The 19,788-nt window shown below is 43.7% G+C and overlaps 1 protein-coding gene across 3 annotated transcripts in view; it reads left to right on the top strand.

The window, feature by feature from the left end:
- Positions 1-2,986: 2,986 nt before the first annotated feature.
- EEFSEC (eukaryotic elongation factor, selenocysteine-tRNA specific) overlaps positions 2,987-19,788 on the top strand; it is a 105,631-nt gene continuing 88,829 nt past the window's right edge. For all 3 annotated transcript variants that reach the window (XR_013957663.1, XR_013957664.1, XM_080625524.1), the window contains exon 1: positions 2,987-3,280. Coding sequence is in view for 1 of the 3 variants with exons in the window: in XM_080625524.1 (XP_080481650.1) it covers positions 3,004-3,280 (277 nt within the window). In the remaining 2 variants the exon portion in view is untranslated. The remainder of the gene's footprint in view (positions 3,281-19,788) is intronic.

The following is a 19,788-nucleotide window of genomic DNA, read 5'->3' as shown; positions in this document are numbered from 1 at the left end:
GTCCATGCCACCAGATGGAACATGAGTAGGCTGTTCGACCATTCTGCCCATCTCATGTTATAGGTGCTTTGAGTATAATTGAATATTTCACTAGCCAGTTAACCAGAAAAAAAACAATACCTGTCACTAAGAGTCTGAGCCATTATTCCCCAGCTTTAATCAACTCATTTTACCAGCGTTTCTTTTGCCCCCCTGTTTGAGGTCTCCTATTTGGCACAGACGTCATGCGATACCCGATGTGGGAGCTGGAGACTCGAGAGCTGTTTTCCTAGACTAAATGTTTGAGGTTACAGGACGTGGCCCAGTTTCACATAAGCTTTCAAATTTCAATGGGACATGCTGAATCCTGGATCTGTCAAATAGTGTATTATTTTTGGAGTGAGAGAGGGTATGTGCGTGTAAGTGTGTGAATGACCTTTACATTTTTACCCTATCCCCAAAGTCTGACTTCCTGCCCTTTCTCCCATGAGTCCATAAACTTTAGCAGTTAAAGTGAACACTCTTTAAGGAAGAAATTCAGGATAGGAGAGAACAACTGGGAAAAGGAACGGTGTATTAAGGGGAAAACAAGGAGAACAGCTAAATGCTGTAGACTGTTTGCTTTGTGAGTGATATAGAAAAGTACAGAGAAGTTGGAATTCTTTCATTTTGCCACATTCCCTTCTCCTCCTTAGTAATATCAAGACTTGGGTGATATTGTGTGGTTCTGGGTTTTTTGCTGCAAAAGAAGCTGGAAGATTTTTTTCCTACTCTTCGTCAAAGCAATGGGAGTGATGGATCTCAATGAATGCCAACTCTTTAACTTCCAAGCCTGTAATTAATTCTAAAGCTTTCTAAGCTAACAGAATGGACCTCTAACCACTGAATAAAAGTGCTTATGTCTTGAGTTCTCATTTCTCCTCCTTGTTATTGGTGATGTAAGTGTATTCATTTCACAGGTACCATGTGCACCCTGAGCTTGCAAAGAGCTGTGCCTTCAACAGATAAGTTGTAAAATCAGATCCATGGACTCTCAAATCCCGGAGACAGGTATGCTCTGAGTGGGCACCTCCTTCCCCTCACTGCCAGCTGATTTGTAGGACTTTTAGACCTCTTTACTTTGTCAAAGCTTGAAAATGGAGTTATTTTAGGAGTTCTGGATAATGCCTCTTTTGGGGTAGGAATTAGACCTTTTTCCACTTCCTGCTTCTGAAGTCATCTAATAATTAATGCTAAAAAAGGAATGCAATGGTAGGAAATGTGATACAGGGATACCAGTGTGGATTACAACTGCGTAGGGTTGTTTCCATATGGGAGTAGATGTATACTTGCCCTTTACTTCGCAAGTACTTATTGATGTAACAGATTGAGACATTCAGCACAACGAAACATACATGAGCCTTATGATTTAACAGGAAACTATTCAAAGCCTGGGAACCTGGTCTGGAAAGTGACATTATGCTTTATTTGGCTCCTATGACAGCTCCCATCAAGCTGAACTGTTCATCTCAAGAAGTTGATTATAATGGGGCTAGCACAGTGATCCTTGTGAGTTTGTGTTGCTGCTTTAGGGAGACAGTTGTCTCAAAATACCATGGAAAGCTATTTTTTCTCTTTCCTGTCACCAAGTTATTGACTCTGTCATCTTGAGTTATGTGTGCTTGGGAAGGAGGTATGATTTGTACCCAGCTTTAAAGCTCTGCAAACTCACATTGAAAGCACTGTTACATGAAACAACTTTCTGTGAAAGAAAAACCCTGGAGTTTGGTGTCAAAGCCTAAAAACAACACTTGTGATTTGACAATAACCTTAAGCAAGTCATCTTACATTTCTGGCTCATTCATTACCCAGCTATGAATGCTGTATACTATCAGCAATGTATATTACTTCCTGGGGAGAGCAAAAAGGCAATGGCACTGCTCCCAAAGAAAAAGATCTCTGGAATATAGTGCATGTCTGGTCTAGTGGGGCACCTGTATTTGTAACAGTCTTGTTTTCTCGGCTTGCAAACAGCTGTTGTCATTTGAGGTGGTGTTTAGGATTACTCAGTGGTCACTATTGAAAACTCAGCACATGTGGTGAGGTTTATTGTGTAATGCATTTGGCACTGTGTGACCTGGGTTATTAGTAAAGCCAGGTGACTTAAAGCAGTGAAATGAGCCCTGCTCTGGCCTCTCAGGTGCTCTCTGATGCTCATCTACCTGTTTGGGGGGGTTTTTTGCTGGTTTGCAGGTGAGCTCTCCATCACCACTGATAATCTTGATTATTCATAATTCCTTCAAGGTATGACTTTTGCACCGCACAAACTTTTACAGGAAAATGAATTCTGCAAACCCCAGAATTGTCGATTGAGCACCTGAACAAAGTCTTAACCTGCTTTTTCATATGAATTTGCAATGTCCACGCGACTCGGAGACCAAACCTCAGCACCGCACTTGCAGCGGGACCAGGGTGGAGGTATCCCTGCCGGCAGAACGAAGACGGATCGGGCGGAGCGGCGCAGCCCTGTAAGCACTCATTAGCGTGGGCATGATGAGAGCGAAGCGCAGGTGCCGCGGGGCAGCGGCAATGACCCGTCCCAGGGCTCCCTCCTTCTGCAACGGGGCCATAAGGAGCCTCACCTGGGCAGCGGGCTCAGCTGCGGGGTGTGCGGCCATCAAGAAGCCGCGTTAGGGGCCTCGTTAGGGTGAGGCTGCTTTGGAGCGGCGGAGGTCTGCGAGCGAGTACTAAGGTGAGCGGAGCCGCCTGCCCCGCGCGGCTGCCGGTTCCCAGCCTTTAGAGGCTGCCGCGCAGTCCGCAGCCGTTCCACGGCGCCCATCCGCCCGCCCGCTGCGAACGCGGCCCTTAACGCGTGTCTCAGCGCTTGGATGCCGGTGCCCTTGTTCCCCTCGCTGCAGCCGCGGCGGGGCCAGGCTCCCCTTTCCTGCTGCCCGGGGCTCAGGCGGCGGCCGCGGAACGGCGGCGGCGGGGCCCGCGTTGCCACAGGGGCGCTGTTGGGACGGACCGGTCGGGTGCAGAGCAGCCATGGCCGCCGGGCCCCGTGTCCTCAACGTGAACGTGGGGGTCCTGGGCCATATCGACAGCGGGAAGACGGCGTTGGCGCGGGCGCTGAGCACCACCAGCTCCACCGCCGCCTTCGACCGGGCGCCGCAGAGCCGGGCGCGGGGCATCACGCTGGACCTGGGCTTCTCCTGCCTGCGCACCGCCCTGCCGCCGCAGCTGGGCCCGGGGCCCGGCGAGCTGCAGTTCACGCTGGTCGATTGCCCCGGGCACGCCTCCCTCATCCGCACCATCATCGGCGGTAAGGGGGGAGCTCGGACCGGGCCCCAGGGGCTCGGGTGCTGGGGGAGGGCTGGGGCGGAGGTCGGGTTCTCACGGGTCTGGAGCCTTTGCCGCACTTAGTGATTGCCCCGAGTAAAACAGCAATTCCCGTGCAAAAGCGGTTGGTAAATGCGAGTTAATGGGAGCGCTTTGGTGTCCGGTCTCCTCGGTTTCTCATGCTTATTCGGGAAAAAAAAGTTTAACGTATACGGAGACCTCGTTTGTGGCATTAAGGGCAACGCGAATGCCTGTTTTCTCACTTGTTTATAGCTGTCACGCTTTGCTATTCCCTGTGGTTGAGCGCTGTGGTGTGCTCTCTGAGCGTGCTTGTGCTGCAGTTCTGCAGAGCATGGGCAGTTCTAGCACGATGACCTTCTGTTTGGAAAGAATGTTGTGGCTTTTAGTGACTTTCTACTCTAGTCGTCGTAGGTGATGTCAGAAGGTTAACGTGGTTTGCATTAGAGCTCATTTACAATGAGCTCACTCGTTCTATGAGAAGTAACACCTCCCCCTTCCATCTCTAAAAGGAAGGGAGAGGTGGTTGGTGCTTGGCTGAGGGTGTGAGAGTGGCAGTTGCAGTCCTCTCGGATGGATAAACCGCGGGTACAAGGACCTTGCTGCAGTGAGGTGCAGGCCACGTTGCCGTTCACGGATGAGCCCCCTTTGGACAGCTGTGTCATTTGTTAGCAGCTGATGCGGTGTTTGTGTTTCTTTTGCGCAGGATAATAACCATTTACTTATCGCTTTCGCCAGCAGCGAAGCGCCCGGGGCCGCCCGTTGGCGCGTACCCATAGCTGCAGGGGAGGGGAGGCTGAGTGCTCTTTAGGGTGCTTTTGTTCTTTACCATCAGCGCTCATTCTGCAGTGACTGAGCACCTGATTAGCTTCTAAAGAACAAAGTTTACTTTGGGAAAGGTTTCTTGGATGTGCTGACCAATTTGTAGTTAGACATTCCTTTCTGCCAGGAACAGCTCATGTGAGCCGGGTCAACTTCCTCATGAAGAGGACATGGGAAAACTTTGAAAACCAGCTCTTTTCTTATCACTTTAACACTTATCTGGGGTGATTGGTTAATATACAGACTTCGTGTTGTTTCCTATAGTTTTTGTGAAGGACTTCAAAGCGTTTAGTCCCAGATGGCCTCATCGGTTGAATAAATTATTCAGATTTCCTTATCGATAGGCTGTGCTGAGAGCAGAAAAGATGTGGCCAGTGGACCAGGCTTAGATGAGAGTTTCCTTCCCAGCAAAAGTGGTTCTTTACAGGTGGCAATTCAAACACATAAGCATGTTAAATTCGCTTAGTTCCAGCTATATCAGATTATGTATCTTGGTGAAAACATTTGATTAGCATGATATACTGCAAATCTATGTATCGAGTGGAAGAGAAATACTAGTGTTAATACTAAAGAGTTAGAAATTCCAGTTTTCTGCTTGATAGCATATATGTATCTTGATAGTGGATACCTTTTTGTTTTACTACCAGGTTTAAAAGGTGAAACCTTGATGGTAAAACCTCATCTATGTCTGTGGGACCCTTTAGATGCTTACACTTTTAGTATGGTTTGATGAAACTCGAACTGAAGTAAAGCATATCTTGTGTAACAGGATACATCCTTCGGTAGGTAGGTGTCAGGATTTCGGTATTGCCAGCTTTTCCAGCTCTTCAGAAATGGAAAGCTGGGCCTCCCAGGTAATGAACTTGAAAAACTCAGATTCTTTTCATCTGCTTCCTGATCACGAGTGTTCAGGGTTCACCATTCCAAGCATTTTCTTTGCAATCAGTTTTGCTGCTACTTTTTTCTTTTTGATGGAATCTGTGATCTCCCTGTTACTGTGGATTTTCTCTGTATCAGGTTTTTAAATTTTTAAGTGCAAAGTGCTTTATTTTTATATTTTTTATTACATTACATTATTTATATTTTATGATATTACATTATTTATTATATTTTATATACTTTTATTATATTTATTCTGCATCTCAGATCTCTCACACCTCTCTAAAACGCTGCTTTTCTGACATCAAGTCCTGCAGTAGCTCCTCTGTCGTCTTTTCTGTGCTCCCACAGTGCTCTAAGGGTTAACTCCTTTGCTGTACAAAGCTGATAAATCTGCTTACAGATTAAACAGTATTATTTGCCATTCTTTAACATATTTCTGTAGCTAATTCTTGAAGTGGTTTTTTCATTGCTGCCTCCAGTATTGCATTTTTGTCATGCTATGCCAAGTAGCTCTTGACCTTGCAAATACTTCTGACAGTCACTCACAAGATGCTTATTTCGTGACAGTACGTTAGGATAAAATGAATGCAGAATATTTGAGCAGTAACCAAATGGAATGGAAAATGGAAGTCATATTTCATCCTGTGTGGCTACATTTTTCTTGCAAAGCTTGTCCTTGAAAACAAACCATATCAAACGTACAATCACAAGATGGTTGTTTTTTCCTTTACCTGCATGCAGGGAATTGGAAATGTTGCACAGTTCCACCCCAGATGCTTTCCCAAAGTTTTAGCTGGAAGGTGACAGTCAAGGTTGGAAGGGAATAAATGGCTTGCTCCATCATGACTTTAAACCATGCTGGTTTATTCTTGAGCAGCAGTTGCCTGTGTGTCTGCTGTGGCAGGAAGGTATTAAGTCATTGTGGATAGCTGTATGGCTTGGGCTCTGTCATGTATTTCTTTTTGCCTTATGCTTTTGAACAGTAAGAGCAAAACTCTTTTTCAATAACTTCAAGGCTTTACCCATCTTCTAGCAGGATCTTGTCTATCATGTTCCAAACAGCACAATAAATACTGTGTTTATAGCTGTTCGTAGATGGCTTGGTAAGCAGAGAAAACCAACCTGAATAACTGAATTTTAGGAGTCAATGCTTTAGCTTGTCACAAGCACTAAGAAACACCCACAGTAGCTTTATGCTTGCTTTTTGCGCTGAAGGAATGACCACAAAATGCAGTGCTGCTATTTTTACTGCTTTATTGCTGCAGAGATCTAGGGTGGTATTTTGTTAATATTTCCTACCAAGATCAGGTAGTTCCTGTCACAGTTTTACAGTGTTTTATAAGCTCCTCTTTGTTAGATTTCAGCGTGCTGATGTTAACGTCACTCACTGAAGTAAGACAAGAGTTGCTTTTACACTTGCTTTCTGCAGAGCTGTGCCTGCAGCGGGGTCTGGAGCGGTTTCTCAAACCAGTTCAGCAGCAAGGGATGCCCAGAGAAGGTTCTGTGAGTTCATCTGCCGGGAGCAATTCAATCCCCAGATCTCATTTTCAGACCGCTTTGCGTAGCGAAGTAGTTTAAGCAGTAGCAGGTTCTTTCTGTGCTGGTGGTTCATGTCATGCCCGAGGAAGGGTCAGCACCCAAAGCCAACAGAACGCGGTTACCCCCCCAGCTTCCCCACGCAGCCACAGGTGCTGCAGTGTTTGATTTAGGTGACCTGTTGTCAGCTGCCCTTTATCTCTTTGATTTTGAGATGGGTCCTCAAAAGAACTTCTAGAAAAGCAAATTGTCTCTTTTTTTCCCCCTCCCCGTGAAGTTCAAAGGAGCGAGTAGCCTCATAGGGTTTTATTTGGAAAGCTACTGCTTGACCCTGGTTGTCTAAACTGGGAAGGGGGTGGAATTCTGCCCAAGTTGTAGTTTTGTAATCCTCCTGCCTGTCTGAACCTTCGACCTCTTCGCTCTATAACTGGAGCTTCATTGCCACCATTTGTCCCTGCAGGTCCTTTCAAAGAAAGCTGCCTTGCAAGTGTCTGTTTCCACTTTGCTGCCGTGTTCTCCTAAGGAAGGGTATTAATTCATACCTGATACATCGCAGGGGCCGAGACTTTTGAACTCGCATGAGAGCTTGGGGAGGGGGAAATGAGCATAGCGAAAGCACATCTTGCTGATGCAAATGAGTACAATGAAAACAGTCTTGGGAGATCAAGGGGACTGTGGTCTCGCTACCAGCGTTTGGACTTGGTCACATGCAGGTTATTTGTAAGATTAATAAAGCACAACTCCCTCGTCCCCAACTTCTAGCACAGATGGGTTGCTTTGCTGAGTTGGTTGTAAGCTTTTAAGGGGGTTTGTGAACTTGGGGTTACCTTTGCATTACTGTCATGAGAATACACTTCTATCGGTGTGAACTTCTACTTATTGATACCTTTGTGAATCAGAGAATCAGCTGGGTTGGAAAAGAGCTTTAAGAGCATCAAGTCCAGTCGTTCTTCCCAGCCCTGCCAAGGCCATCACTAACCCATGTCACTGAGGGCCTTGTCTACCCTGTGAACGCTTCCAGGGATGGTGATTCTACCACTGCCCTGCACAGCGTGTTCCAATGTCTGACTGCCTTTTCAGTGAGGAAGTGTTTCCTCATCTCCAATCTAAACCTCCTCTCGCCCAGCTTGAAGCTGTTTCCTCTTGTCCTACTGCCTTTTACTTGGCAGAAGAGACCAGCTGTGTCCTGGCTCCATCCTCCTGTTAGGTAGGTGGAAGTAGGTAGAAGATGGGATGGTTCTTGTTTCCATTCCAGGTGAGTGAACAGGTAGTTTCATAGTTGTAGGGTGTGTATATGGGTGACTTACATTTATGTGGAGGCTTCTTGCTGTTGAGTGGATGTGTGGAAGGAAAACCTGTTCTTCCCTGGAGGAAAGAGTGCCTTGGGTGGTTCAGTAGATGCTGTTCTGGTCAGAGAGACATCATGGAGAGTCTTGAGGGCTTTGGCTGCCAGCTTGAAGTGAGAATAACATAATAGTGAACCTTTTTCTGGTGAAAAAAATGCTTGCATACGACTCTCATGTAATTCCTATTCACAGACTTTGCTGTAGTGATTGGTGGTGTGGAATGAGAGTACTTATGGGCTGAGAGAGTTCAACCATCGCTGGTGGGGATGTTTTCTAAACCCTGTTAAACTTGTTGGGGTTGTGGTGCTTGGAAACTGCTGACATCGGTTTGTATTAAAAATGCAAATAAATAAGCTGAAAATGAAAACCCTTTTCTCTTGAAATTGAAACAGGGTCTTAATTCACTGTGAGCAGTTTGGCTGGTGCCTGATACTTGTCTGATGTATTAAAGGAGTATTTTTATTGCCATTTTGAAGCAAAAGCCACGTTTTAAATTGAGCTATGCATAAAGAAAAGGCAGCTGGTACGAAAACATTGCTGCTCGAAAATCCCTCTCCGCAGCCTCCGAAGTGCAGCTCCGGCTCCTGGGCAGTGCAGTGCACAAGAGGGCAGTGTCTGCTCGCACTGTGGATGCTGGTGGTAGGTACTCAGGGTAGCGGGTCAGCCTGGGTGAGTGACCTGCCTTTGAATCCAAGCGGGATTAGGTAGAGGATTTGGAACACAACTGTGGCTTAATTTTCCCATTCCTAAAGCAAATATCCCCTGTGTTTTAAGGAAGGTTAGTCCTGTTTCATCTGCAGCTCGGATAGTGCCTTTTATGCTTTAAGCAATAACACCAACGTATGGCATGTTGTTACACGTTACATGAGATCAAGTACCCTAGGTGAGACGTAACAACTGGTTTTCAACCATATAGAAATGGCTGGGTTTTGATTTTACATCTATGGGAAGTTATCTATATATTAAATGTATATATTTAACCTGTAAAGCAGTCAGCAATGTGAGAACTGTGGAATTTGGTGTGCATGTTATTTCTTAACCCATCTCCCCCTATAATTTAATAACTGAGCAAAAGCACAGTAGTTGTGCTCAATCTGTTTTGAAGCACTTCTGTGCTATATGGAGTGTGTTGGGTAGATTGAGTAGAATGAAGCTAGGTTTTGTGTGTGTACCAGGGCACTTTAAAATCATGGTCCTCATGTGGAAATTGTATCATAACCTTAATGGTTCTAACTTTCCATTTATTTATACTTCTGATTTCTGTGTGTATTAATGCTTTTTCGAGTGATGTGCTCCAAGATTAGTCTACTTGGCTATTACAGTTTCTATTCCATGCCCTTTTCTGCCTTTTTGACTTGAAAGCTTATCTCCCCACTAAAGTTCCACAGGTCCAAACCCCTCCCAGACTCTACATCAACTCTTAAGTAATAATGGAGAGTAAAGTGGAGGAGTCTTTCTTTTCTGGGTTGAAAAGTTTAAAAGAAGGAAAAGAGCCATTATCTTCTGATGTCAAAAGTTATAGTGAAAAATCTTATTCCCTTCTTGTTAGAATCCTGCAGAAATGTGCTGTTTTCCTGTGGTCAGTTAAAAAATAACCCCCGTTAATTGTGCATATCTTGTCATGGAGATGTGACTCAATCATAAACGTAGGTTGTAAACAGGAGCAGCTGAATGGAGCCGTGTTTGAATGTGAAATTGTCTCTTGCTAATACAGGAGAATCTTTCTCGGCAGCTTTGGAGCAGTTGTGTGCATACTTGTATACAACAAAATTGTGCTAATTCACCGTTGCTATTTGACACAAGCTTGACAGCTTCTCAGGAAAACAGAATAACCAAGCCCTGTAATGGTGCTGACTGAGCCTGTTTTGATCATTCTTTCTATTGATTTAAAAACAGGATTTCTTTGTTCCATCATACTGTGTGCAAGCATTCATCAAATAACCACATGCCCTTTCATTTCACTTATGCTTCGTATTTCTCCTTGCTTGAAATTATCTTGTAAGCTGTCTAGGAGAGTGGTCAAGCTTTATTAATCCATTTTTAGATGCTTTTAAATATTGGCTAATGCAATGAAGCCTTACAAATGCCTTCATAAAATGTAGAACAACTTGCTGTAAAATATGAAGCACGTTTATAGTTAAAATTGCACTTGTCAAGATGAATTTAAAGCACATTTTTCAAAGCAGCATTTTTCCTGATGATGGGTATGTTTGCTTGCTAAATAGTCCAATTTAGCAATTCAGTGGTCTGCTAATCACCAAACCAGCTTCCTAAGGTTCTACTGTGTTTGTTCTACAGTTCTGTTTAGAAGTTGCCTTCAATTAGTACATGCTTGATATAAGTTGAATGGTATGTTGCTTATGTCTAGAACCCACTTTTGATAGCTAGCATAGCATGATGGAGCCATGGGCTTGGCTTCCTTAATTTTCCTCTGTTTTTATGGTGTTCGCACTAGAAGTGATAATGTGTTCTCTGGTGACTGTTGTGAGGTGCTGTTTATTGACCCCCGTAGAGAAGCAAAATGCAGATGGAAATATCTGGGTTATAACTGTAAAGCAGACACAGGACACGTCCTCTGGCAGAGCCAACAAACCACCCCTAACACTGGTGGTGGTAAAGCCCATTCAGTGGAATAAGACGTTGTTTCTCTGCGTGGCAGCTTGTTTTGTGTCTGGGCACCCTGGAGTTGGCCTGGCAAGCTGGAAAGCAGGGATGTGTGTTCTGTGGCGGTAATTTCCAGCTGGATTCTTGAGCGTGGTGTGTTCTGTGGGACACAGCTCATACCAGAGCAAACTGAGCGAGAGCTCCAGCAAGGACAGGCTGGAGCAGCTCGTGTGATAGCTGTGATTGCAAAGATACTGTGCATTCTGCCAGAGAATATTGTGGCCTATCTGTAAAATTCAGATGAAATAGCCATTCAGAAGTGCTTCCTTTAAACTGTTTGCTTCCAAAAAGTGTTGCAGGCTAAGTAAATACCAATAACTCATATTTCCCATCTCCTTATCGGTTATTCTACTAAAATGGTCTTGCACAGCCTATCTAATCTGTTCAAGTGAACATGAAATGGTTAGTGTTGGCTTCCAGTTTGAATTATGATCTCTGTTTCACGCTTAAGCTGATTAATTCTGCATTGGATTGTAATTACCAGCATTACCAGTGCTACGCGTGGTGGTGACCAGACAAACAAATGTATGTATGGATGTTGAATGTAACAGCAGAATGAGTTTGTGAATAGTGGAAGGAAAGGAAATGGAATAGAGAAGATAGCTTACACAGAAATGAACTGTGTTCAGGAGCATTGTGGGGGTAAAGGGTGATGAGCAGGAGTAAGAAATCCAAGTTCGAGCCCAGGGTTCGAATTCAGAGCTCTCACCCCCGGTTCCAGAGAAGAGAGGATTCATTTGGGCTTATGAGATTTTGTTTAGAAACGTCTGATTTTAGTTCATGCCATCGATGGACCCCAAAAGTTTTGTCCACTGCAGATCTGCTTTTTCTGCAGCGCCAGAAAAGTGAATTTAATCCAATTCGCTGTAGCACTTTCTTGTCATCTGTGCCAAAGTTTGCCTTTGTTTTGGGTCTTACGTGCCAACCATATGCTGCATCCTAAATAAGAATAGCTCCTACTTGCACATCTCTAATGGTGGATGAGTTCAGCAAAGTTTCACCTGCTTTTTCTTTCCATTAGATGCATTGTAGAGCAGGTGAGCGTATTTTACAGATGATTCCTGTGTATATGTAAAACTTGAAACGGTCTTTGAGAACCTGTTGAGTAAGGAGAAGCTATGGAAGTGTCTGAAAATCGACAGAACTATCCAATTACATTAACCAGAGTAGCAAGGGGGGAGTTGACTTTTGTCATAGATGTTTATTCGTGCTTGAATCTGCTTTTCTGAAAGACTTCCCTTCCCGCTGCATTGCTTTGGAGGGGAACGTTTCCAAAGCATGCAAAAACTGCAGTTCAGAGAAAGAAACAAAATTAGTGTAGTTTTCTTTTTTAGGATCAAGAAGAGGGGGAGGGAAAATGGTTTCCTTGTATTTGCCTGTGCTGTTGGATGGAAGACAAAGCTCAGTCTCTCTTGCTGACTAATGTCATCATCGAGGCATTTTTTCTCCCACAGAGCAATTTTGTCTCCATTGAGACCCCCACAGCCATTGGCAAGACCATGGCCTGAGATTAAATCTCATGCTTGGGTGAAATTCTAATGACTGTAATTGTTTCCTCTTTTTAAGTCTGTGGTCCCCTCATCAAAGAGTGGTGCGGAAATTACGCATTTATGTTGTTAAAAGGGAGGTCGTGATTACCTGAACCTGTGGTTGACTTGGGATTCTGTGTTGTGTTCTGGCAGTGGCTATCCACGCTGACATTCTAGGATGTGAGATGATTTCAAGTGTGGCTGAGATGATGTATGTAAGGGAATAGTGGCATGTTAGTCCTGCCTGGGGTGTGTGCTGCTTGCTCAGCTGTCACCCGCTGTTGGGTGATCCCCGTCCTTCAGGGAGCAGCAGCCACTCTTGTGTTTTCAGCATCTGTTGGAATAAGAGAGAAGGAAAAGTAAATGTGGGTTGAGGTAGGTTTCTGTGAATGATCTGTTTTGAGGGTGAGCTCCTAACCTGGTGGAGCCGAAAAGCAGTGCTGGACTTGTCTCTCTCCCAAATTGCAAAGGGCTTCTTTCACCAAGTGTTGCGTTCACCCTCCCGTTGCAGCGTTTGCTAAAGGTGGTCAGTATCTTAAGGATTGCACCGGCGTGGTTGTGTTGGCTGTGGAGGGACTGAATGCAAGTGTGAATTGTAGAATCCCAGCCTGGTTTGGGTTGAAGGGACCTTAAAGCTCATCCAGTTCCACCTCTGTGCCACGGGCAGGGACACCTTCCACTGGACAATGTTGCTCTGAGTCCCGTCCATCCTGGCCTTGAACACTGCCAGGGATGGGGCAGCCACAGTGTCTTTAGGATATGAAAAAGAATTGCACAATATTTTATAGAGGTGCTTGCCTGATCCTTGCAAAATTGGGCTGTACATGGTGTTGCTGATGGATGGAAAAAAACCAGATAAGCATTTTGTGTTATTTGACTTTCTTGTGCGCTTCTATGTATACGCAACTGTAGAATCATACTCTCCTCTAAGATCTTTGAATATTTACAACAAAATCACTTGCTGTGCATTAAGTACAAGCTTTTTTGAGTTTGTACCCTAACTTATTAGGTATCCTTGAAAGACATCTGAAGAACTGACCAGGAAGCTTTTCATCAGAGAATAAGCAAAATGGCTCAAATAGTACTTAAAATTGAGCATCCTGGCTGCATTTAAAGTCTAAAGAAACAACAAAACCTTGTCATTCTTAGAAGCACTCTGCATCGGATTCTTCTCCCTGATCTCGGCAAGATGATGAATATGTTCAGTTTAGAGTATTAAGAAGTACAACAGCAAATAACCCCTGAGTGTCAGCAGTGCTGTTCGCCGAAGGGAAAAGTCTTGGGCATGGAGCACTGAAACTTCAGCTGCTGTCTGGCAATATTAGAACTTGAAATAATGTCATAATATGCCTCATTTGAAAAACTCCTTGAAGCCTGAAAAGCAGGGTTTTACCCTGAAATTATATATGTATGCAATATTATATATATAATTATATATATACATGTGTCTATATGGGTATAAATAAAATCCTTAGTGAGAGAACCTTGAAATAGTTGTTGATATTATTTACCCTTATGTATGGATGTTTCCCTGTCACTGAGCTCTCCCTCTGCTCTCTGGTGTGCATTACTTTACCTAGTAATGCGCTCAGTTTTCTGTCCAGTATGGCTGTTGAACTGGAATCCCATTTGGGATGAGATTTGCTGCTCTCTGGTGATGTATAGTGCATCTTTGGGCAATATAAGAGGTGCTTGGTTCAGTTGACCTGACCAAGCTTTGCATGGAGAAAATAAATCCCTGTTTGGCCAAGGGAAGGTAAAAAGTTTTGAACTGAAGCTTAAATTCCTTTGAACCCCCCACCAAACCATGGCTGAAAATGAAGCTTTTACAGCAAGGCCATCTCCAGATGCTTGTTCACTCCTGAACTGGATCCACCAGCAGCTTGTGGCTGGGTGTTTGTTCCTGATGCATCCCTAAGTGTGTTTCTCTGCTTTGAAGCTTTATTTACTATAGGAGATAGTTGTTTATTCTGGTAATAGCTAGTGCTGCCTTCGTGGTGTTTAGTGTTTTCTTTGGTTTTCTTTGTTGGAACTTAAAGCCAAACAAATCAAATGTGAAAATAAATGGAACTGTTGGTTATTAAACACAAGCCCAGCTGGCCTTTCCTTCACTGACCCTGCACCGAGAAACCAGCCAGTCCTGGCCTTGTCTTAAAGAGCAGTTCGTTTGGAAACGTGGTCAGATTGATGCAGTCCTCGCCAGTTATTTTGGTTGCTGCTCTTATTTCTCTGCCTTTTGGATTTTAAAGGTCTTTATTTTTGTCTCAGTAAGACAATGGTAAATCAGAGCTGGCAAAACTGTAGGTCTCATAAGGTGATATCAGATTTGTGGACTTTTTTTGTGTTCTCATGTATAATTGAGTCAATCCCAGGTAAAACCTGAATTAACCCATGTGCGATGTAAATCAGTCGACGCTTTCAAAGCTGACACATACTGTTTTAAACCTGTTTGCAGTAGCTTATGGGCTCATGAAAGAACAGTTCAAACAGAACAGTTAAAGGAAACTCTGAGCTTAAGCTGCCTGCTATTTATTTTAGCAGCATGGGATATTTCAGCAGCATTTTCACTTTGTATTGGAGAGCCAACAACTTCATAGCATCTCAAATGCAACTGTAGTTACTGTTTTTATTGGACGCTGAAAAACGTCAGGATGTGTTTTGGGCATGTTGTTGTTCTATTTGGACGCTGTTCTACTCTCTGTGAAAGATGGGTACTTTTGTCCAAGTTCCCTTTTACACAGTGTTTGTTCAGAAGTGGAATAAATGAGTTCTATGCATGAGAAATGCATTTCTGCAGACAGAGAGGATGCTGCAGTGGGGGCTGCTGTTGCCTAACAAACTAAATCATTTAGGGGTCAGGAGCACAGTGCAGTGTAGATGTAGTAAAAGCAGCCAAGAGCAGCCCAGCTGAACAGTACATTTATGGGAACTTACCATAACCAGAGCGCTGTGTGCTGAACGGTCACGATTGACATACAGGATGTTGGGGCGCTCCCTCAGAGGTGGCAAAAGTAATTTTGCAGTAGGTCAGTAAAATAGCCCATCAAGGCAGCTTTCCCAAATTAAATATATGTGGAAAACGTGGTTTGCTGTTAAGTGGTACTGATTGCTGCGGAGTATTTAAAATGCACCACTTGTAATCTCTCTTCCTACTTCTTTTAGCTCTGAGTAACCAAAAAAAATGGAGCTTTAATCACCACGGCTGTATTCTTTCTTGATGATTTCAGCATTTCATTAAGCAGTGATTACTACTCTCCAGTTATGCATTCATTTATCTTAGTGATGCATTTACAGTCAGAGATAGTGTTGGTTTATTGGATTTGGCTGATGCCTAGCAATTTCAGCAGATGGTTTTTTCTTGCCATGTAAGAACATGCAAGAAAGCAGCAGAGAGGGTTTGAGAGCCTTGGCATTGCTTGTGATGATAATCTTACCTGATTTTTCTTGAAGAAAAGGGGAAAATGCAAGGGTTTTTGTCCCTCGGGACTTCTAGAACTTCTATTCCAAGGTCCTTCTCCAGGCTTTGTGTTGTCTGGATTTTAGGGGCTCATGGTACCCCTCTTCCAGGTGCAGGGGAATAAGCAACGCCAGCGGCTGGTCTGGAATCTTGTAGTTAGAATGGGGTTTTCCCTGTCTTCACGAGCTGGCAGTTTCACAAATGAGTTAAGAGATCAATTTTCCTTAAGGGGAGTGGGGGAGAAGGAAAAGAGGAGGGATGGTGCAGAGGGAAATGGGGTTGAAGAGTGATTTCTTGAGACTTCTATGTTGTTCTTTCCTGTATGAGTAAGAGTGAGGAGAAAAGGATCTCAGCACTGTTAAAAGCTGCTCTTGTTAGTTAGGAAGACATTCTACCCTAATGCCTATCCCAGGTTTAAATCTGGATAGGCACTGGTGGCCTGGGAGTTGGAATGGTTTGTTGCAGGGGTGTAGGCTTGTTGATAACCCACCTTTGCTTTGCTTCTGTTTGTTTCATGGGTTTTGTTTGTATGTTTTAAGATGATCTATGGGGTTTGTTTCCATCCTGAACAGCATGCGGATGGCGTTTCTAGTTCCTTACAGAACTGAAATGAAACAGGCTGCTTTGCCCAGTGCTGCTGCAGAGGGGATTGAGTGTTGCTCCTGTCTCTTAGTACGGCAGACGTCAAAGCTTTCATCTTGCTGGTAAAGCCGCTGCATAAACTTGTGTACTCTGAGATGCTGTGATTTAATTTTCCTAGAGCCAACAGCATCAGCTCTGTGAGAGACAAATCTCATTGTACACTTAAGTCTTGTTTTTCTGAGCGTTGGAGAACACTGTGTATGTTTAAGACACAGGGACTACCCCCATCCCTCATGTGTACTTTGCTTAAGAGGACTGTCAAGGCAAAAGGCACGTAAATGCATGCCGTTATTACTTTATTAAGGGAGGAAAAATATACCCATTTATGTGATTTTTATCTATTTTTTTACTTCCATGTAGACCAGTCATTAAAGACTATTCTATTCTCTGTACCTACGTCACTTACTTTTTCCTCTTCGTACACTTTATATTCTGTTTTTACAAAATGGTCAGATAATTGTTTTCCTCAATGGCAAAGTAACTGTGACTTTTTAAACATAATTAATAGAATAATTTATTGGAAGCAATTTAAGGAAATCTTTTAACAATATTTAATGTCTAGTAAATTGTCAGTAAGACTATCCTTGAAGTTCCTTTGTGTTTCTCTTTATTATGGTATGGTTCTTCAACAGCAGTCGTCTCCATCGTTTGATGTGAAGACTGAAGTGGCTAGATAACATGTGGAGCATATTTATTTAAGCTCATTTGAAATGAAATTCTCTTTCTAAGTTTTCCATCCCTTGTTCTGTGCGGTGGACTGCAATTCAAGTTCTCACTGTCAGAACGTTCCAGTCTCTTGTTCTCCCAGAGCCTGAAAGACAGGAAGGGAAACAAGGCCTAAGGAATGTGTGAAGTAATAGTTAAGAATATAAAACCCCACTTACACAAGGCAAAAGCATTGATGAATGGGTTTTTGAAGAGGGAAGTGTTTAATCTGTAGATACCTTTGATACACATTTGATACTGTTTTGTTTTCTTGCTTAGGAATTTCTTCTCTTGGTCACCTGAGGAATTGCGTTGTGGAGGTTGGATTAGGAAGTGCAGATGATTTTGCTGGGCTCATGGGCGGTTCATTTCTAGAGCTCATCCTAGTGAGGCAGTGAGATGGGGGAGCTGAGGCAGTGAGCCTGCTGCTCTTTATGTTGTGACTGGAGGTCTCTTGAAAGGTCTCTTAAAAGTGGTTCACTTTTAAGCAGTGAAATGCAGATTTATGGTGCAACATGCTTTGGAGTAGAAGCATTACTGACTTGCACTCCCTATTACGTTCTTGTTTATGCAGCAGGGTTCTTAGGCTGTTTGTTGTGTATTTCCATTGAATTACTCAAGCCGTGCCAGCATTCCCAAGAGCTGGTCACAGGAGCTTGGCACAGTGGTGTGTACTCTGAGCAGACTTTGTTTGCTGTCGGCTTTCTTCCCACTTCCCTGGGATGGTGTCAGCCTCTGTTTTAGCCTGAAAAATCTAGATTTGGGAGAGAAGTGGTTCTTGATCATCAAATGAAACGCAGGAGGGTGAATACGGGATGCAGAGCTGGGATGCGCTGGTCACTTCTGTTACACTTTATATTGTGACGCCTGTGTTGGTCACAGAAGCACAGCTCTGGTCTTCAGTGATGTTTCACTTAACCAACAGATGCTACTGCTCCCAAACTTAGTTACCGCAAACTGCCAGTACTACTTGTGAAATGCTGGTACCCTTGAGTCAACACTGGTTTTATTCAGTTGCTCATTTATCCTAATGAAAATGCTGGTGGACTTGCTCTGAGTTACTCTGAAATATCTATGCTAATCTAAGCAAGTTCTGCTTACATCGTGTTTGAGCTGTACCGTGGAATTACTGTGCAGGGTTGTGCTGAAGATACTCGCCTTCTGAGTTTCTTCAAAGTACCGAATAGGTTTTTCTCTTTAATTGTGAGGGGGTTAGAGATAAAAGGATGGGGTTTGCATGTTGATGGTTTCTGTATGTTCTCTTTGTCAGATCTGCGCTCTTCTAAGTATAAAACTTGAAGCAGTAAAATAACCCGGCTCTGTCCAAGATGAAAATGTTTTCATTATGCTGGGGAGCAACTAAATTTAGCCTGTGAGCTTTCTGGAGCCAGGGCCTTGCTCTGTGTTCATCTGAAGTGCTGTGCACGCCTGTGGCTTCATAGCAGTGACAACTCAGAGCCTGCTTGGGTGAGCTGTGTCCATGCAGCCTTGTGGGAATGAGCTCGAAGGGTGCTTGTGGGGTTAAGGTCCAAGCCAGGACAAGCTCAGACCACATCTGTATGTGCTCCTTAGTTGGTTGCATACTTAATTCAAACGAGCATCTTTTTAAACAATGAAGTAAATCCTTCAAAGCATTTGAAATATTTTTTTAAGCTAATACTCTGCCAGTGAAGTTTGGAAGGTCTTTGTACAGCACTGATTCTGCTGCTAAATGTTGTTATAAGATCATCTGTTTGTGAATGATGATGCCTTCTCTTTTCACCTTCCCGTCTATTGGTACCTTTGGAAACATTTACTCAAGCCTTGCTACTGCTTCTTATCTCTGTGTGGTTATAGATCATTAAATCCCAGCCCCTCTTAATACAGTATAAACTCTAATCTTGGCAAGTATTGTGTCTAGTTTTATTTAGTAATTGAACTCTGCCCTGCTTTCCTCCTTTAGAGTAAGCATCACCTTTTATATTGTAGTGGACTGTTATTAATTATATGGAGAGTGTATTAATGTGAAACACAAATACCATACGACCTGCAGTACCTGGAGTGCTTTGTCATGATAGTGGATCCAGCCTCGTACAGTTTGTTTGGTTCTAAAGTACTGGGATGTGGGATTTATGTGACTGTTGCCCCTTGGGGCTGCTCTGCAGTGAGGTGTGGATCTGGTGCAATCCCAGTCAGCAGAGAAGCAAATTAAATACACTGTCAAAAGCCCGTCTGTTGGCCTGGCAGGAAGCATGAAATGGGACCATGCGCTCAGTAGTGGCTTCCTGGGAGAGGATTCTCTGGCACAATGTGATGCGACTTAGTGGAATGACCGCCTCTGCAGGATGCTGCTTGTTGTCATGGTGTGATACTGAATGGTTAGACAGGGCCTGATGTCTGCTGTGGACTGAAGGCCAGAGAACTGACTGCAAAATTAATCTCTATCAGAATTTGAGTGGTGACTCTGAAAGAGAAGTTACAGCCTTGTGTAACTGAGAATAAACTAATGGATCACTGCTTTCAGTTTGGCTTCAAGTGTTAAGTTTGCAGTGGTTGTGCGTGTTAAAAAGTTTCCTTGATAGTGCACTATTAACTCTTAAAACCTCAGCAAAACCAATTTAATGGCAGCTTTATCTCTTCAGCTACTCTTCATCTGAAATGCATAGGTTTACAAGGCACCTGGTGCTCAGCACTGTGGCAGGGCAGGTTAACTGACTGCTGGACTGCTGTGTCCAGAAAAACTTGTTTTCCAAAATATTCCTGCTTATTTTGGCTCTGATTATTTGTGCACAGTGCAGGGAGTGAAAGCATCCCATTTCCTAGAGCTGGCATCCTTCATTTAGTTGTTTGGGACTGATTTGTTGTAGAGATTTCTTTCTCTCCATGTGCTGTACTGCTATTGCTGTGTGGT

This window comes from Psittacula echo (genome assembly GCF_963264785.1).
Source record: "Psittacula echo genome assembly, chromosome: 9".
In the NCBI taxonomy this organism is placed as follows: Eukaryota; Metazoa; Chordata; class Aves; order Psittaciformes; family Psittacidae; genus Psittacula; species Psittacula echo.
This window is presented reverse-complemented; position numbering and strand designations above follow the sequence as displayed.